General features: G+C 41.6%; 1 protein-coding gene across 19 annotated transcripts in view; it reads left to right on the top strand.

Moving 5' to 3' along the window:
* The first annotated feature begins 14,666 nt into the window (after positions 1–14,666).
* The window catches only part of gphn (gephyrin), a 209,800-nt gene continuing 205,474 nt past the window's right edge, over positions 14,667–18,992 (top strand). For 7 of the 19 annotated variants that reach the window (XM_018096115.2, XM_018096119.2, XM_018096114.2 and 4 more), the window contains exon 1: positions 14,668–14,983. In XM_018096115.2, coding sequence (XP_017951604.1) covers positions 14,815–14,983 — 169 coding nt within the window. In that variant the 5' untranslated portion in view covers positions 14,668–14,814. 19 annotated transcript variants of the gene reach the window in all.

Genomic DNA, 18,992 nt, shown 5'->3' with positions numbered 1-18,992 from the left:
CAGGTTCTTCTCCACCGGTGGAAAAAATCCAGTGAAAAATATGCCCCCCTGTGACACAGGCTTTTATGTAGTGTACTGAAGACAAAGGTCTAGGTCAGAAGTCTTCAGACTTTTCAAATCACTGGTGACCAGAAACTAGCGCAAAGTCATCTGTGACTCTACCCCACTTCACTTGGCCATTCCAGGTCCCCCAACAGTTGCAGGGTCGGAGCCCCCTCTAGTTATAGTTATCCTAAATACATATGGGATCTCACTGTAATTTGGATCACCATACTTTATGTCTACTAAAAAAATCTTTTAAACATCAAAAAAACCAAATAGGGTTGTTTCGCCTCAAATTAGAATTAATTATGTCTTAATAAGGATCAGAGTTTCAGAACTTTCTGGATACTTATAAAAACATGGTTATCACAGTTGATCTATAGCTGCAATAATATCCAAAGCAGTAAATTAGTATTCATCTCTAAATTCATCCTGCTTGGTCTTCAGGACAGGACCCCATTCAATTGGTTTCGGTTTTCTGCGATTGGATCTTGAGGTTTTACTCAGTAATGGTTAATGCTGAAATTGTGACTTCTGTTTATTATAGAACTCCATCTGTCTATTGATCACTGCCCAACTTTTATACATGGTTCTTCTATTTTATAGGTCAGTCAAGATCCAGAAATTCAGGAGCTCCTGAATTGCTTGCTCTGTATAAAAAAAATATGATTATCAATATACAAGTAGAGTAAATAGACAGAGGACAGCGCCCATGCAAAGTGTAAGATATTGTGCTATATTACTCACCCTGAAACACTATTCACTGCAAAGCACTTGCTCCTGGGAACTTGTAACTAGTGCCAACCTTCTATGCTAGCCCTGAAATTAAAGATTGAGCTCTGACCATTGTTTTCTTCCCATACTGGTGAATGAACTAAGGCTGATGTGATCGCCTGGCTCTCAAGCCAAAGAACAGATTACCAAATTCTAATAATATAATTACTGATGCATGGGTGATTTAGGAGGAAAATAAATAGACTAGAACATGCGAAGGTTAATAAAGGTCCAGGACTGGATGGTATTCACCCATTGGTAATAAGGGATACTTGAATACACTGAAAAGCTCAATACTGTGAGTTTGTGCCAGCATGGTTTTATGCTTAATTGATTTTGCCAGACTAATATAGTTGTCTTGAGGAGTTGAGCAGGAACCTATACTCTGGGATGGCAGTGGATATAATCTACACAGGCTTTGCTAATGGTTTTGATACAGTGCTACACATAAGGGTACTGGTTAAATTAAGGAATATTGGCCTGGTACTTGGATAGAAAACTAGTGAAGGTTAGATTACAAATACTGGTTGTAAATGGAGCAATTTCTAATTGGGCCAGTGTTGTTAGTGGAGTACCACAAGGGGTCCATGCTTGGCTCTTTGTTTTTTAACTTGTATATTAATGACCTGGAGGTGGGCATTGAGAGTTTAAATTTTTGCTCATGATACGCAAATTACACACTAAATGGTATTGTGTTGGGGGGATCCTTAATTGAGGAGGATCTGGGGATTCTTGTAGATAACAAGTTGTCTAATTCCAAGCAGTGTCATTCCGTGGCTAGTGAAGCAAATAAAAGTGCTGTCTTGTATAAAAAGGGCATTGACCTGAGGGATGAAAACAGAGGTCCCTCAGAAGGCATCCCGCTGAGTATGCAGTGCAATTTTGGGCTTTAGTCCTTAAGGGATGTGCAACTAAACTGATTAAAGGGATGAAGGATTTGAATCCTGAGAGCATACTCTTAAGGTTCGGATTTTCTTTGGAAAAAAGGTGACATTTATACCTTTTACACACAGTAGAGTACAATATAGACAGATAGCAGGGGATTTTTTTTCCCATAGCAAAGATCGCCCCAGAGGCCACCCCTTTAGATTTGTGGAACAGAACTTTCATTTGAAGCAGTGTAGGTGGTTCTTTATGGTGAGGGCAGTGAGGTTGGGAATGCCCTGCTGGGTGATGTTGTGATGGTGGATTATATTAATCTCTTAAAGAGGGGCTTGGATGATTTCTTGAACAAGCATAATTGTAGATCTTAAGATCTACAATTAGTAAGTAGTGATAGTTAGCAAGGACTGGACCAGACAAGATATATTCTAGTGCTTTCTTTTTGAAAAGATTGATGGAGTGTTCCCTACAAAGGGTTTCAGGGATAGAACTCCAGAGTGAAGGAGCCACAAGGTAGACATACCAGTGGGTGTGAATGGTGTAAAAACATGGTGGCTCTGAGAGCAATGGAGGAGCATATGGGCAGACAAATGAAGAAATACAGTAAGGAGAAGAAGAGTTAAGGGCTTCGAACTTTAGCAAAAGTATTTTGTATGCTATAATTTGCTTAACAGGCAGCCATGACAGGAATCTTACCAGTGGATGAAAAGGTTCCCTCTTAGGAGAGAATAGATGAATTCTAGAAGCAGAGTTTAAGACTACACTGGAAAGAGATGGGAGTCTGGGAGACCAGTAAGTAGGAGGTCGTAATAGTCTAAATGTGATAGGATAAGGGCATGGATTCGTGTTTTAGCTGTTACTTATGAAAGAAAGGTATGTATCTTAATAATTATGCCAATAGTAATGGTAAAGGGCCAGGTTTGGGGTGGGGTTGGTTCATCCAGGAGGAGACATCTATGCCTGAGTGTCAGAGGTTAATGATTGGGTGTCTAGATATATTTGGATGTCATCTGCATATATGTGATATTTACAGCCAAATAAAGGCTCCTAAAGAGAGAATGTATAGAGAGAACAGCAGAGGACCAAATACAAAGCCCTAAGGCACCTCTACTTTGAGCTGAACCAGAAAATAATATTTGATAGCAAAAGCAACATACAGAAGACACACTAGTAGCAGCTACTTATTACAACTACTAAAATAGACAATGCTGATCATTTACTGATAATCATCTCTATGTGTGTGCAAAATTTATGGAGTCAGCTTTTGTATGGAATTTTCTCCAAATGTGCCCGAGGATTGCAGCCATGAGCACAGGAATATTGACTAAAAGTATGTGTGTATATATATATATATAATGGAATTGTAGAAAGCACTCACAGCATATAAAAGTAAAACAAAAGTTTGTTTGTCTATTAGCTCATCGCATCAACGTGTTTCGATCCTAATAGGATCGTCATCAGGATGACGATCCTATTAGGATCGAAACGCGTTGATGCGATGAGCTAATAAACAAACAAACTTTTGTTTTACTTTTATATGCTGTGAGTGCTTTCTACAATTCCATTGTTTACTTTTTGGTCAGCACCCGGCGAGTGCTCGTGAAATGGTGAGTGCCGATTTTCCTCTGAGTATATATATATATATATATATATATATATGTGTGTGTGTGCACGCACTGGGGTTTTTTTGGTTGGGGTTGAACTTGATGGACTTAGGTCTTTTTCAACCCAATTTGATGTAACCTTAGGAGGCCCAAATAAACCCTTAACCCAGAGCTGAAGATTATGAACAGGGAAGTTGTTTTGGGCCCATACACAGGCCAATAGACTCTTTACTTGTTCAATATGTTATAGTGAGCAGCCAATGTCTGCCCATGTTTGGCCCTTTAAGGGCTAAATTTAACTGCCATTTATTTATTCCACTAAAAGAGACTATTGCAGAGATGTACTGTACTTGTAGCAATTCCTACTGTCCCCTTGGAGACATTTCTGCATACTTTTTCAACACTACTTTTTAATAGAAAGAATTTCTGTCAATTATTCTAGTGTGACATTAGCCTAAATTGGCAAAAGAACAGGAAGCTGGGCTATAACACCAATATAATAAGCACTATATATATTCAAGGAAAAATATGGATGGAAAGTTAGTATTCCGTTGACTGATATTCTACAGTGCTCAAAAAAGGAAAGGGTAAGTATACTCCCTTGCTCAGCATGACTTCAACGAATACGACTTATGCTGAACATAATCCTTATTTATTGTTTTATATAAAATCTGTGGTTCTATGGATTCCTCCATTTGCCTGGTTTAGTTTAAGAAATAGCAAAAATGGCACCTCCAGTCCTGTGGTTGTATAGTGAAACAATAGTTAGAAGTACATGAGGAAATCTACAGGAATCTGCTATATGAAGTAACTAGAAAAAGACTGGACCAAGAATTATTCATTGATTACATCTGATTGTATGCCCTGGGTTGTTCTGTTTTCATGCCTTGGTGAAGTCTACAAATAACTCTTCCCTGTAATAAGGAGACAGGTCAAGTGCTGTGCCACTAATGCTGCTGCAAAAGCTCATTTGTTATATTTTAAACCCAGAAGCCGCCCTGTGCTAGCTTATGCCAGATAGTTCTGTTTGCTTTCAGTTAATGTTCAAGCTGAGAAGAGAGGAAAACTATGATAGGGCAATTTGTTGCAAGATTTACAGTTTTGGGTAACATAGGGTGCCAGGTGTTTTATATTCTTTTCTGGCTCATATACATAATTATCAACATCTGTCCCACCTCAAAGGGGAACTATAGTTAAGTAAAATTTTACATGTATTTTTAAGACGTACAATACAAATTTTGTATGCTAATAACCATGACCTTGGCAGCAATTATGTGTTTTTTCCAGAATTACAGTTATTGGAGGCACCCACTACATTGCAGGTGCTTCATCAATACAAATGCAGTATTAGCATTCATTTTGACAACTTGGATGCAAGTTTCAGTTTGCGAAAGAGATGACTGCTTCATTTCTGGCACAGAGATGCATGAGTTCAATACCCAGTAGTCATTAGTGCATTATAGCCATGGATTCAACCCACTAGGTCAGGGATCCTCAAACTACGGCCCCGGGGCCGCATCTGGCCCTCCAAAGTAATTTAACAGGCCCCTGCTGCGTCCTCACCCCTGGCTACTAACTGTCTGCAGACGCAGAGGGGAGCAAGGAGCCGGAGGACGCAACAGGGAGTGGGGAAGCTGGAGGGTGGAGTGGTGAGCAGGGAGCCAGAGGACGCATCGGGGAGCGAAGGAGCCAGAGGACACAGCGGGGAGCTGTGGAGCCGGAGGAAGCAGTGGGGAGCAAGGGAGCGGGAGAGCGCAGCAGTGAGCAGGGAGCCAGAGGAAGCTAGAGAGCTGGAGGACACAGTAGGGAGCGGGGGAACAGGGAGCGGGCTGTAGTTTGAGGACCCGGGAGGGGAGGGGGCGTAGTTTTAGAACTATAATCCGGCCCCCAGCAGTCTGAGGGATCATGAACTGGCCCCATGTTTAAAAAGGACACCTGCAATAGGTAAACCCTGGAATTAGTGCCACACACAGGCTGGTGGTATTTCCAGTGTTTTGTTCTTTTTACTTGTGCATTTGCTCATTATTCATCAGAATGGGCCCACTGACCCTACCCAAAAGTAGCAGCAAGTTGCTAGAAGCATTTTAATATGCAAGTACCTTTTCTGAAGTCAATGTTTACTCAATTTTGTATCCAAACTAGTGCATTGCATGTGTCCTTGTGTTTGTAGATGAGGCCAATTAAGGGCGAGTGTTCAGTCTTCATTCATTTCACTGCATTGAAAACACAGCCTATTCCTTTCAATAAGCTTGCACTCACTCGAACACAGATGTAAGGCAACTTGATACCTTTCACCTGCGTGTGGCACTTCCCTGCTGCAGTACACACTCACTAATAAAAACAGGTTGTGTTAAAGGCACCACAACGTAAGCTTTTTGAAAATGAAACATAATTTTAAGCAACGTTGCAATATACATCTGTTAAAAAATATGCAGCTTTTGGTTTGGAGTGCCTCTTTAGCTTTGTGTTCCCCTGAGGTGGAATGTATGGAAAAATCTACCATTTGTGGAATTTAGTCAAATTTAAAAAAATTAGAAATGTTAGTTTTTGTAAATGTGCCCCATAGTGTAAACATCCTACACCTTCTCCTTGACCAGCAATTGGATTACTCTCCTCTCACCAGCTTCTGGGGCTGCATCAAATTTGTTTCTGAGCAGAGAGTACAGTTTCTGATGTGGTAGAATTGGGAGCACTGTGCTCAATCTACCAAAATCCAACTTCAGCAGTAGACCTGATAGCTTTGACCAATCTTTTTTATAGACTTTGAGCAGCCCCTTCTGATACTCAATGAGCAGTCCCCGGCACTTGCAGTGGCCCTTGAGAAAGGACCAGCGATTCCTGGTTACTCATGCTATCTATTGTGAATCAATAATCCATTGTACTTATTCAGATGCAGATACTGCTGAAGATCTGGTAAAGTACACGAAAGGAGAGGGAGAGGTTGTCCACCATCTGTTGTTTAAGAAAGGGAGAGGACTTTTTCAGAATTCTAAAACCCCATGAGGCAATATTTGCATCTCCCTATGATGTTGTCTGGTCATCAGCAAGACAAATGTCTTTTTTTCCACTGGGAAAGCCATCTGCAGGTGAATACAAGGGACGATACAGGAACAGTCACTTGGACTATCTCTCTTCTATCCAGGTTAAAAATAGTGGAAATAGAAAGCATGAAAGCCAATTATTACATCTAAATATGTGGCTTGGATAAACAGTCTAAATAACAGAGACATGATTTTTTAATACAGGTATGGGACCTGTTATCCAGAGTGCTTGGGACTTGGGGTTTTCTGGAAAAGGGATTTTTCTGTAATTTGGATTTCCATAACTTAAGTCTGCTAAAAATCAGGGCCGTGGAGTCGGTAGATAAATCCTCCGACTCCTCAGTTTCTGATACTTCCGACTCCACGACTCCGACTCCTCTGTTTTTAATATGCTAATGTATTTTATACATTCATACAGTCAATGAAAAGCATGCTTCATGGTCACTCAACGTGTTCGTTTATGCACTGCGTGCATTGGGCTTTATTCTTATAGCAGAGAAGTAATTAATTATGACTGTTTGTGAATTGGGACATTTAAACTTGCTTTATTTATTTTTTTTATTCCCATTTAAATTTAGTAGGAGTCGGAGTCAGTTCATTTTTTGCTGACTCCGACTCCGACTCTAGGTACCCAAAATTGCCTCCGACTCCTCGACTCCGACTCCACAGCCCTGCTAAAAATCATTTAAAGATTGATTGTTTTGCCTGCAATAAGGATTAATTATATCTTAGTTGGGATCAAGTACAAGGTACTGTTTTATTATTACAGAGAAATAAAAATCATTTTGAAAAATTTTAATTATTTGCTTATAATGGAGTCTATGGGAGATGGCCTTTCCATAATTCAGAACTTTCTGGATAACGGGTTACCGGATAAGGGATCACATACCTGTATATTCAAACAGAAGGTTCTTGTTCAATGCCCTCACTACTTATTTTCATTAGCTACAAGGATCAACATATATGTGCATAACCTCCTGCATTCTCCTACAAAATGCAAATTCTATGGCTAGAGACCCTGACAGAAATGTCTGTAATGGCCACCCATAGGTAAAAGCCATGACATGAATTTTACTGCTATGTATTTAAAACAAAAGACACCATAGAATACTGTAACTCGCAGCGTCCAGATGGTGTGAACTGGGAACATAACTCATGGCCTTTGAGATGCAATTGGGCATGGACAAAAGGATCAAATTGCCTGTGACCTGTTTAAATGGCCTCCAATATTCTATTTTCCCCTTGCATATAGCTACAGATGAATGTATAATTATTTCCCATTTTAGTGTTCCCTAGCTTTCATGAACATGTTCTGAATCAGTTTCAACTGTGCATGCTCCCTCAAGATCCGTATTGGTGAACTAATAGAACGTTATATAAAGACAAAGGAAAATGGCACCTTTGAACTCTCCTGCAAGGCTCTGCGGTTTTATGGCAGGTCTGTATTCAGGAAAACTTTTGGACAGAATAGATGGTGCAGGGAGGGAGCTTGGAAGGGGGCTGAGGATGGGCTAGGGTTTAGTTCCCCTTTAAACACAAGTGGGTTTTCATCAGTTCCAAAAGCAACCCTCCATTTTTTTGTCTTCTGAACACGTGTCAAGTGCATGAAAATACAGTATATAGGGAATACAAAACTAAAGCTGATGGAACACAAATGCCATAAAACTTATAAAACAAGCTGATGCGTTTAGGTGAGCTCTAACTTCAACCGTGCATCAAATGCATTAAAAAATACCCATGTGCAAGAAGCCTTTGGCCTCTTAGAGTGGAGCACAAAGAGCATACAGGATAGGTAGAGGTGGGTAGTACGTTTACGCTGTCGCTACATAGCCCTTTACTTAATAATTGCCAATGGAGTTCAGTACAGACCTCTCTTGCACCTCACACTGCCACGCTCTATGCCTTGGCCTGGATTTTAAATCCAGTAGAAGTGCTAAAGCACAGCTTGTACTGTCTAATACTGTACTGGCTTACTCTAGCACTTACATCTGTACCACTGGTGAATTAGTTGTATAAGTACACAGGAAAAGCAGAAATAAAGAATTATTTGTTTAAACATTGGAAATGACATTGCTGTATTTTTACACTTTCGAAGTTTCTGAATAATAGATCCCACACCTGTAAAATATATTTAAAATTAAAAAAAGTTGTTCTGATTCATTCTTTCGGTTATTAGCAATTAGTGAATAACTGGTATATTGTAGCTAAATATAAATATATATATATATATGTCAGTATAAATGTATGCAGGGTTGACTAACTTCAATTACATGGCATTTGTCTCACTACTGCAGAGCAATAGTTATATATGTATACATGGAGGCATTTTTTTGTCTACCAGAGCTACTTCATTTTGCCGGGCCACGTAAAGAGGTAAATTTCTATTTCTACATCTATTATCTGTGGCAGGCAAGAGGTTTACACTGAAGACTGTGGAATTGCCAGTCTTTGGAGTCTTCTGGATCTCTAGATAATAGATTTTAAATAGTAATCAGTAGCAGGAACCTTCTGGATAATGCATCTCTGGATAATAGATTCTAATAATATTCAATAGCATGACATAAACATCAGGTTGAGTTTTTAGTTGATAATTAGCACCAATCAACTAACAGATTCTTGTTCTATACCAGTGATCCCCAACCAGTGGCTCAGGGGCAACATGTTGCTCCCCAACCCCTTGAATGTTGCTCTCAGTGCCCCCAAACCAGGGAGTTATTTTTGAATTCCTGACTTGGGGGCAAGTTTTGGTTGAATAAAAACAAGATTTCCTACCAAATAAAGCCCCTGTAAGCTGATAGTGTGCATAGAGGCTGCCTAATAGCCAATCTTAGCCCTTATTTGGCAACTTTTATGATGCTTGTGTTTCTCTCCAAGTATTTTTACATGTGACTGTGGCTCACGAGTAAGAAAGGTTGGGGAACCCTGTTCTGTACCATCTCTAAATCTTGTGTAAACGACCAACATATTTACTGTGGCAAAACTATGCTCAAGAAAATTCTGTCACTGCCATGGGTATGAAAGCAGTTGTTTTATTAGGTACTAGCGTTTAAATGCACTCTCCACGCTTCCATATAGTTACACTCAGCATGGATCAAGCCTTCGTTTCTGAAGGAAAGCACTCTTGTACCACTTGCCACTGTGCAAACCTTGGAGTTGTGGTCATGTCCTGGCCAGGAGGCAGCTCCAGGGTTCCCCCAGTGCCCTGCGTCAATCGCCGCAGTGCAGCGGCAGGTCCCCATACACGGCCCGATTCTAGCTGCCGATATTGGTCCCTTAGACTGATTCGGCAGCTTATCGGCCCATGTATGGGCACTAATGGCGGGCCTGCCCAACCAACATCTGGCGTGAAATCAGGCAGATATTGTTTGGGCAGGTTTGATTTTTAGTAGGATCGGGGACCACATCGGCTAGTTGATGCAGTCCCCGAACCGACGGACGCCTATACCCTGTCATTCTAATTCGATCGAATTAGCCCGATATCGCCCACCCGTTGGTGGGGATATCAGGAGAAGATTTTAGCATGTATAATATGTTTAGCATGTTAAATAATTGTGCGCAGATGTCACTCAAACACTGAACACCAAAAATGACGCGAGGCAGACATCGAAATTATCTGGCGCAACTGCTGATTTGCAACAAAGTGGAGTTGAAGTTACATCCATTTTCACAAACTGGACACGGATGAGCCAGATGCAGCACAGTTTAGTCAGACACAGCACAATTGCATCCGACCGAATAGCCACATTGCTCACACAGAGATGTATAAATTCTGGGGGAAAAGCAGTGCATTGTGGGAAAAAAAGGTGATTGCATCCTAAATTGCCGCTCACTGCAGCAGGTTAAGTAAATGCACCTTAGTGAATCATAGGAACGTCACACTGATTGTTCACTTCTACAGTCACAAGCCAGATTGGGGGAAATGTATTAATTTTCACATTTTCACATTTGTATTTTTATTTTGTTGTGTTTTGTAAATATACATTTTTTCAAAAATAAAAATCTTGTTAGGATTTAGGTGGCACTATCGCTATTTTGTGGCAAACATGAAACTGAATGTATTCACCCCTGCCCCTATGTGTATCCGGAATACTAATTCATTAGCTGTAGATGGTACTTATAGGTTTGTTTCAAGCCCCAGGAATAAATGGCAGAAATACCAAGAGAAGATTAATACACCATTTAAATGATTACATGATAAATGTGGGCTGCCCTATAAACACCAGAAGGCAGTATTTGCAGATCATTTACATCTCAATGCACAGCTCACTCAGCCCTGCAGAAGGCATTTGACATGAAAGAAAAGAAGAGACAAGAGGCTATACCTACAAACAAAACAGAATATTTGGATTTAAATATCGAATTAAAGTGACCAATAATCTCTGGACCAAAAAAATACACAAATAAATCTAAAACTCTGCTTTAATTCATAATAAAGGGAAACATATATGGCTCCTGCTGGATGCTCAATATCAACAGCTGATGTAGATTTACTAAATAAATAATCTAAGAGCGTTAAAGGGGCAGTACACCCCCATGTTCAACATGACTTAAATGAAAAGGCCTTGTGTTAACATTTTTCTTGCCTATTGTTTTAATTGTGAAAAATCTGTGTTTTTTTTATTTCTTGACCTAAACAGGACCAGCATGGAATTGAAGCTACTCCATGTTTGCTTAGATAATTACTGTACATTACTAGTGCACTGATAATCCCTCTGCATAACAGACAAGAATTAGCCATAAACCAGAAATGCATTGGCCTGTCTTCTACTGGCCAAAGGTCTCCAAAATCTTTTTGGCATTGCATGAACACTCAGTAGTAGGAAAAACAATGTTTAAAATGTATTACAATTTACCTACTCTCTAAACCAGGTATCCCCAACTTTTTTTTTACTCATCAGCCACATTCAGATATTCAAAAAGTGTTGGGAAGCCACACAGGAATGAAAAAAGTTCTTTGGGGGTGTCAAATAAGTGCTGTGAATGGCTATTTAAAAGACCCATGTGGTCTGCAAGAGGCTCTGCTTGGAGTAAAATTGCGTCTCTGTGCTTCTAAATTTGCCTCCAAGCCAGATATTTTAAAATGGGCACCTACTTTGAGGCCACTGGGTGCAATAACAAAGGGTAAGGTAAGCCACAGGTTAGGGATCACTGCTCTAAACCATAGCACTGTAAACCAAAGCAGAAGCTTTTTCTTCTCCTCTAGGCATTAGCTACAGCAGGGATCCCCAACCTTTTATACATGTGAACTACATTTAAATGAAAAAAGAGTGGGGGAGCAACACAAGCATGAAAATGGTTCCTGGGGGTAGCAATAAGAGCTATAATTGGCTACTTAATAGTCCCTATGTGGACTGGCAGCCTACAGAACGCTCTGTTTGGCATTAAACTTGTTTTTTATGCAACCAAAACTTGCCTGCTTACCAGAAATTCAAAAATGAGCACCTGCTTTGAGGCCACTGGGAGCAACATCCAAGGGGTTGGTGAGTAACATGTTCCTCACAAGCCACTGGTTGGGGATTACTGACTTTCATTTCAATAAAATAATGGTTCAGTAACTGGTTGGAAATTGCAACCTTGCTTGGTAACCTACACCCCAAGCTGATTTGTTTGGTAATGATTATAGCATATGGCTGAGACCAATAGGAAGGCTATGGGATGGAGAATTATGGGAGAAAGAATTGCATGTAGTCAAGGTCACAGCAACTTTACAGACCAAGGTAAGCAGCCATTGGTGAATGTTTCCATTACATAAATATAAAGTTTTCAAAGGAAGCTGTTAGTTTGCCTTTATAATGTATATACAGTTATGGGATGCGTTGAGGCCCCCCACATCTCCCACATATAGTACCTTGGGTGCAAAAGTATCCTGACTCTGGGAATGTGATTAAAGATAGAACAAGGGTGTAGTTTTTTGGAAGAAAGCCTTGTTACCTCTATTAAAAAGTACATTGGACCTTGCTACAAGGATCATAGAAATGAGATTGCTCCATAAGCAGCAGTTGTTTGATATACAGATTTGTTTAAACATTGGATCATCTTTTTTCTCAGGATATAACTGCTAATTGTTACACCCATACCTGATTCAATTTTTAAATCAAACTTTATGTAGAATTTGACTGGGATTCTGTGCCAAAGTAGGCTGTTCAGACTTGTACAAAAAGTTGCATGGAGTGCTAGCATCACACAGAACAGGCTGGTCTGCCTTACTGGCAGCATTGGGCAATGCTTGTACAACAAGTGTACAATGGTTTGGCACTCATACCACAGTAAATACTCTTAAAGTGATGTTGACACACTTGTTGAAATATGGAAAACATGACAGAATTGTCATGCACTTGGCAGCTGGCAACAACTTATAGTGCAACATAATGCAACCGTGTTTTTCCTGTTTTTTCCCACCGACCCAGTCTGACCACAATGGAAAGTAGTGGTTTTTGGCTTTTGCAGATTGCAGGGTATTAGGGAGCAGTTTCTATGAAATGCCATGGCTGAACAAACAGATGGCATGAAGGTTACCTATACTGGAGAGATTGGGAGAGGCATTTTTCACAAAATAGGCAATATATACGTTTTAGGTGAGAGGGGAAGATTCCATTAGCCATAAAAAGATTAAACCCATGGGTTAGATCAGGGGTGGGCAAACTTTTAGGCTCAGGGGCCACACTGGCTTTTAAAATTTGACAGACGGGCTGGGCCAGCGCCATCTCTGCTCGTCAGTGCCCTAGGTTTGGGTCACTGCGCTTACATGCAGTCTTGACGCCAAGTCTTGCGTGATGAGACTTGCGAAGTTGGGATTTTCTGAAAGACAGAAGATTGCGAACTGTGGTCTCTGTTAAGAAAAGCGAGACACACCAATCCTTGGCGGGCCAGATTAAAAAGACCAATGGGCCGGACCTGGCCCGCGGGCCGTAGTTTGCCCACCCCTGGGTTAGAATAAAGGACAAGGAAATGCTAATTCCAGGACAAGACTCTTTTTTGGTAAAAAAAATGCACCTGCCTGGAGATGTTTCTAAGGAAGAGCTGCCATCTTCCTTCTAATTCCCAGGGACTCCTTGGGGCACATTTACAAAAGCACGAACGCTCAAGCTTTCATGTGAACGCTCCGAGCGCATTTTCGCCAATTTTTTCATACGGCGCACGACTTTTTCGGACGTTTGCACGAAAAAATCGGAAAGGTTTTACCGGTGTTTACAATTGTTCGGTACGAAAATTTCGTGACTTTCGGATCGCCAATATGATATTATCGTGACTAATACAATTTTTTCGTAAGCATTTTCGTGATATCTTCCGAAATTTTTGTTTCCAATACGATTTTTTCCCATTCGTGATTCGGATTCGTGGATTAGTAAATGTGCCCCCTTGTGTAGGCTTGGGCAGAACAATTAAATGAGAAAATTCAATAATTACCTATGTAGGAGCATTTTGCTGCCCCTACATCAGGGGGCTCAAACTCAATTTACCTGGGGGACGCAGGAGGCAAAGTCTGGATGAGGCTGGGCCGCATAAGGGATTTCACAAAAAATTGGCTTTCAAGGAATAATGCAAGGCACGGCAGGCGGGAGCTGCTGATTGCGGAAATGACGTTATGCCATCATAACAGTTATTATGGGAAGACGTTCTGTGTGCACAATTAGCAACTTAGCAGCTAATTGTGCACACAGAACGTCTTCCCATAATAACTGTTATGATGGCATAACGTCATTTCCGCAATCAGCAGCTCCCGCCCGCCGTGCCTTGCATTATCCCTTGAATCGCAATGAAAATCGCGATCCATTCATTGCTTTTGAGAAGGCGTTGGTGCGGGCCACAAAATATTGTACCGAGGGCCGCAAATGGCCCCCGGGCTGCGAGTTTGAGACCCCTGCCCTACATGGATATATGAGGCTGCCATACCTAGCTAGTAATATATATTACAAGTACATATATCTAAGTACAGCCCCTAAGGGCGAAGACACACTGAGCTACTAGTAGCAGTTACTTTTTCACCACTACTAAACTACAGAAAATACAATGCCATAGACAATACTGAGAATTGCCTCTGCTAAAACACACGTAGAGACAGTTATCAGTAAATCATCAGCATTGTCTATTTCAGGAGCCATAATAAGCAGCTGCTACTAGTAGCTTTGTGTGTCTTCTCCCATAATCTTATGTGGGGCACAATATATCCCTGCTATGCATGGCTGCATAACTCTATACAAAGGTTAGTGAGCTCTGATATACTACATTAGGTTTTCAAGTTCCCCGTTGCTGAACTACAACTCCCACAATCCCCAAGGAAACATTAGGCTGTACCTAACTCCCACAATGCTCCTGTAACAGCTGTAGAGCCACAGGTGGAAGATCCCTGCAGCAAGGAGCCTGACAGAGACAGTGAAGGCGTTCTCGCAGTGTCACATCGGTAGTGCGCTGCTCACGCCTGGCTGCCTCCCAGCTACTCAGCTATCTCCGTCTCTTCACGGCCTGGGTGGATGCGTTCGGCGCTCGGCTCGGCCCCCTGGCTCCCCACTCTCCCCAGCCCAGGGCTTCTCCTGCTCGGTTCGCGGCCGGTGACAGCGGCTCCGGCGGAAAGGAAGATGGCGACCGAGGGCATGATCCTCACCAATCACGATCATCAAATCCGCGTCGGTGTCCTGACAGGTAAAAAGGCTCCGGTTCTGCCGTCCCCGATGCATGGCCCTTCCGTGTAATGTGTCCCCCCTGCTGCACTCCCTCCACCCCCTGTCACTGGCACAGGGGGATCTCTACAAAATGGCACCTGGCTGCCAGGAGATCGGTATCCCCATTACCAACCCCACAACTGATGGGCAGATGCCTTCCCGTTGTACTGTAGGGGCAAATAGCCCGGAATGCCCACCCCAGCAGCATCGGGCTCCGAAAATACCCCGAAAATGATATAAACCCCCCATTCGCCTCTGCCCGATTGAACCCTGTGGCTCAGAAATAGAAATCACCCCTCGGAATGTCCATTTCAATTGCCCCCCCTTTACCACCCCCAGCCCTACAGCCCTGGCTTAGCTGTCCTCAGCTCCCCTATCAGCCCCATTTCCCTCTATCCCCTATCTACTGCCAACCCGACTCCCCATTTGTACCTGCTAATACCCCATTCCCCTCATTTCCCTTCAATTACCCCAAGCCCCATTCCCTGACTGTGTGTATTGCTGGACTGGGATTATTTCATGGATTTTTCTTAAATCATTATTATGCCTGATATGATACATATCTTATTATATCCTTATGCAGTGCTCTGTTTCATATAATGCAATTGTTATATTCATAGTCCAGTCTGCAGCCCTCTAGCTGGAATGGAACTACAATTCCTAGCAGCATCTGGGGGGATGCAGAGAGATGCAGTTGAGCCCAGCTGGAGGGTTGCATGCAGATTGGCCATCTCTAACCTGTCTGTGTATCTGATCTCTCGCCACTGTTAGATGCTTATTGGGCATTTTGGATCCCATACGGATCAGCAACCTTCTCCATTGTCTCTACAGCTGCTGCATTTGTATTGAATCAGTAATCAAACTGGATTGTATATATATATATATATATATATATATATATATGTGTGTGTGTGTTATATGGTGATATGCACTGGAAATAGATGTGTTTATTGCAGGGGGGAAATGTTTCCTCCTCCCCCCTATCCATGCATTTGTAGAGATATAATATTTTGAATATCTATTGGGCATGTACACCGCTGTTGCATTCCTTCCATACAAATGCCTTTGCAAAGTCTACCGTCGCCGTTTGTTCTAATCCTTCCTGGGGTGTTTTGTCTGATTTCACCCCTTTGGTGCCAGGGAGTTTTCCAGTAGCGTAGCAGCGCTTATGGAGCTCTCTCGTGCCCTGAAGGGGTTAAGCACTCCAGTGCATATTTATAGTTGCTGGTTCTATAGAACCTTACACAATGAGATGGCACTGTGTTGTCTGCCTCCTACTGAAAATGATTTGCTTACATGTATAGCAGTGTGGTTAGTAATTAAACGTAATCCCTATGCCCAAATCTGTCACTTCACCTGAAATAATATTTTATCTCTCCCTCCTGCCATACGAGCTTCTTGCTGTGTGATATTCCATTTAGCTACCAGAATAACAAGAGAAACTCTCAGGCTTATTCTCTGCTGTAATCCCTTTACTTTGCATTCTGCTTGTATCTGCTGCCTCTCTTGCTTGCAATCAGTCTATTTCAATATTTTAGCTTTAATCCCCCAGTTTCTAAGGGAGAGTTTGGCATGCCTGGGGGTTGTATGTGCGTACCTCTTGTTTGTGTGCCTGTGGGTTTTTTTTAATTTGTCCCTGTGTTTAGTTTGCATGTGTTTTACTTATGTGTGCTTGTATGTATATGCTTTTGCACATATGTCTGTGTTTTGCATGTGCGTGCTTGTATGTATATGTCTGTGTATTTGTGTGCCGGGGCTTTGTATGTCTGTGTTTTGCGTGTGCCTGCTTGTATGTATATGCTTGTGCACATGCGTGTGTGATTATATGTGCGTGTCTGTGTTTTTCATTTGCGTGCTCGTGTACATGCGCCTGTGATTATATGTATGTGTCTGTGTTTTGTATGTGTGTGCCTGCATTTTGTTTGCGTGTGTCCCTGTGTTTTGTATGTTTGTGCTTGTATGTGTGTGTCTGTACTGTGTATATCTGTGTGTGCCTGTGTTTTGTTTGCATGTGTGTGCTTGTGTTTTGTATGTGAGGGTATCTATATTTCTATTTGTGCCTGTCTGCAGTTTGTTTGCATGTGTGTATTTTTCCTGTGTGTCTTCTTGTATATACACGCGTGTGTTTGTATGCCTGTATTTTGTATGTGTATGCCTGTATTTCTGTGTGTGTGCCTGTGTTTTGTTAGTGTGTGTATGTCTGTGCTTGTATGTAAGTGCCTGTGTTTTGTTTGTATGTGTGTGCTTGTATAAATATGCTTCACTTTGCATACCTGTATATTTTTTTGTATGAGTGTGGCTGTGTTTTGGTTGTTGTTTGTTTATGCAATATTATGTATATATGTGTGTGTGTGTGTGTGTGAATCTTTTGCGCACACACACACACCATGACTGGGGGAGGGCAGATATGGGGGAAATCCACCCATGGAGATTAGATAAGGATTGCAGTCATTTGCAAAGCATGATCCTGAGTTGTCCGTGCTGCAAGCCCAACGTGGCCGCTGCAGTGGGAATGTGCCGAAGTGGTGCTATCGCTGTGATCCCACTGCAAATGTCTGGCTGCCCTTTGCCTTCTGTGAACCTTTGATTAAAGTGTTTAATAAAGGCCCTGAGAAGCTGCAGCGTGTGATTGATAGTGGTACCACGGGTTATTTTTATCTTCATACAGCTCTGTCTGTGTTTAGTCATAAATTGGCAATCCCTTCCCTTTTATTTCAAGCTGTACCTTTATATCTATCTATATGTACTATCTATATGTACAGTACATATCTATATATATATATAAACATACATATATATATGTGTGTGTGTGTATAAGGCTGGAATCTTCTGCTTCCCTAGGCTTATTTACAATGGATGCAATACATACACTTCTATCTGAAAAATACATCTAGAAGTGACTGCCCCTTTAACATAGATCAAAAGCAAACGCTCACCCTCCTCCATCCTACCTCTGCCTCTAGATCTCATTTTTTTTTTCCCTCTTCGTGATTTTTTTTTTCTATGGGAGGTCTTGGAGTTTCGAGCTCAGTGACGTACAAAGGCAGAAAGCCTGAAATGAAAGATCTGGATATAATATTTGGAGCTTAATGGCAGAAAATCTGCAATGTAAGGGGATTCCATTCAATGCAACAAATGCTGTTTGTTATCTGTGGGGAAGGAGAGCAGGAGAGAGAGGCTGAACATGCAAGCATCCTTAATAGATAGCCATAAATATAGAGTACAGTTTGTCATCGTGCAGGCAGCATTAGAATGCAGATTTCATAGAGTAGAATGCAGATATTGCAGCTTATCCTGGGTTACTTGCAATGCAGTTAGCATATTTTCTGCTTGTGGATTTTTTTGGAAGAGGGGGGCAGAATTGATAGTTATTTAGGGTTTGCTTTTTATTATCAGCAGTCGTTTGTAGGAATATGAAAGGGTAAAATGTAGTGCCTGTATATACTGGGAATTCCCTTTCCCCCACCCCCCCCTCCCTTTTCTCTCTGGTTTGGAGCTGTTCTTCTGCCATGGTGCTGAATGCAAGCAGAGCAGAAAAAAATTGCTGCTTGCAAAACTCTATTGTGCAACTAGCATTTCTCTGGCAAGGATTTCCATTCTGCATGTCCGCACTGACCCGAGAGGGGTAATATATATATAGCAATGTATATAGCTGGTTCTTATTCAATTAAATCACTTGTAGAAAAGTTACCAATCCCAGCATCCTCCGCTGTGTAAGAAATACAGTGTCTTCCGTAGCAAATTAAAAAAACACGTTAAGGCTTTATGAAGTGCATTTGCTCAAATTGGGGGCACATTGATGCTGTTTAGAACTTGCGTCCATCCTTTGCAATTTGCGGCAAGCACCACGCACCCTTTCAGCATGCTCTAATGCAGTAGTACATACATTGATGTAAGGGAACTCTGGAATTACTGTCAGCCTGGACCTGATGGTATTATTCCTTAGTGGCTTGAGTAAGTAGCCACAACTGACTGAATCACATGCTAAT

This window comes from Xenopus tropicalis, chromosome 8 (genome assembly GCF_000004195.4).
Source record: "Xenopus tropicalis strain Nigerian chromosome 8, UCB_Xtro_10.0, whole genome shotgun sequence".
Lineage (NCBI taxonomy): Eukaryota > Metazoa > Chordata > Amphibia > Anura > Pipidae > Xenopus > Xenopus tropicalis.
This window is presented reverse-complemented; position numbering and strand designations above follow the sequence as displayed.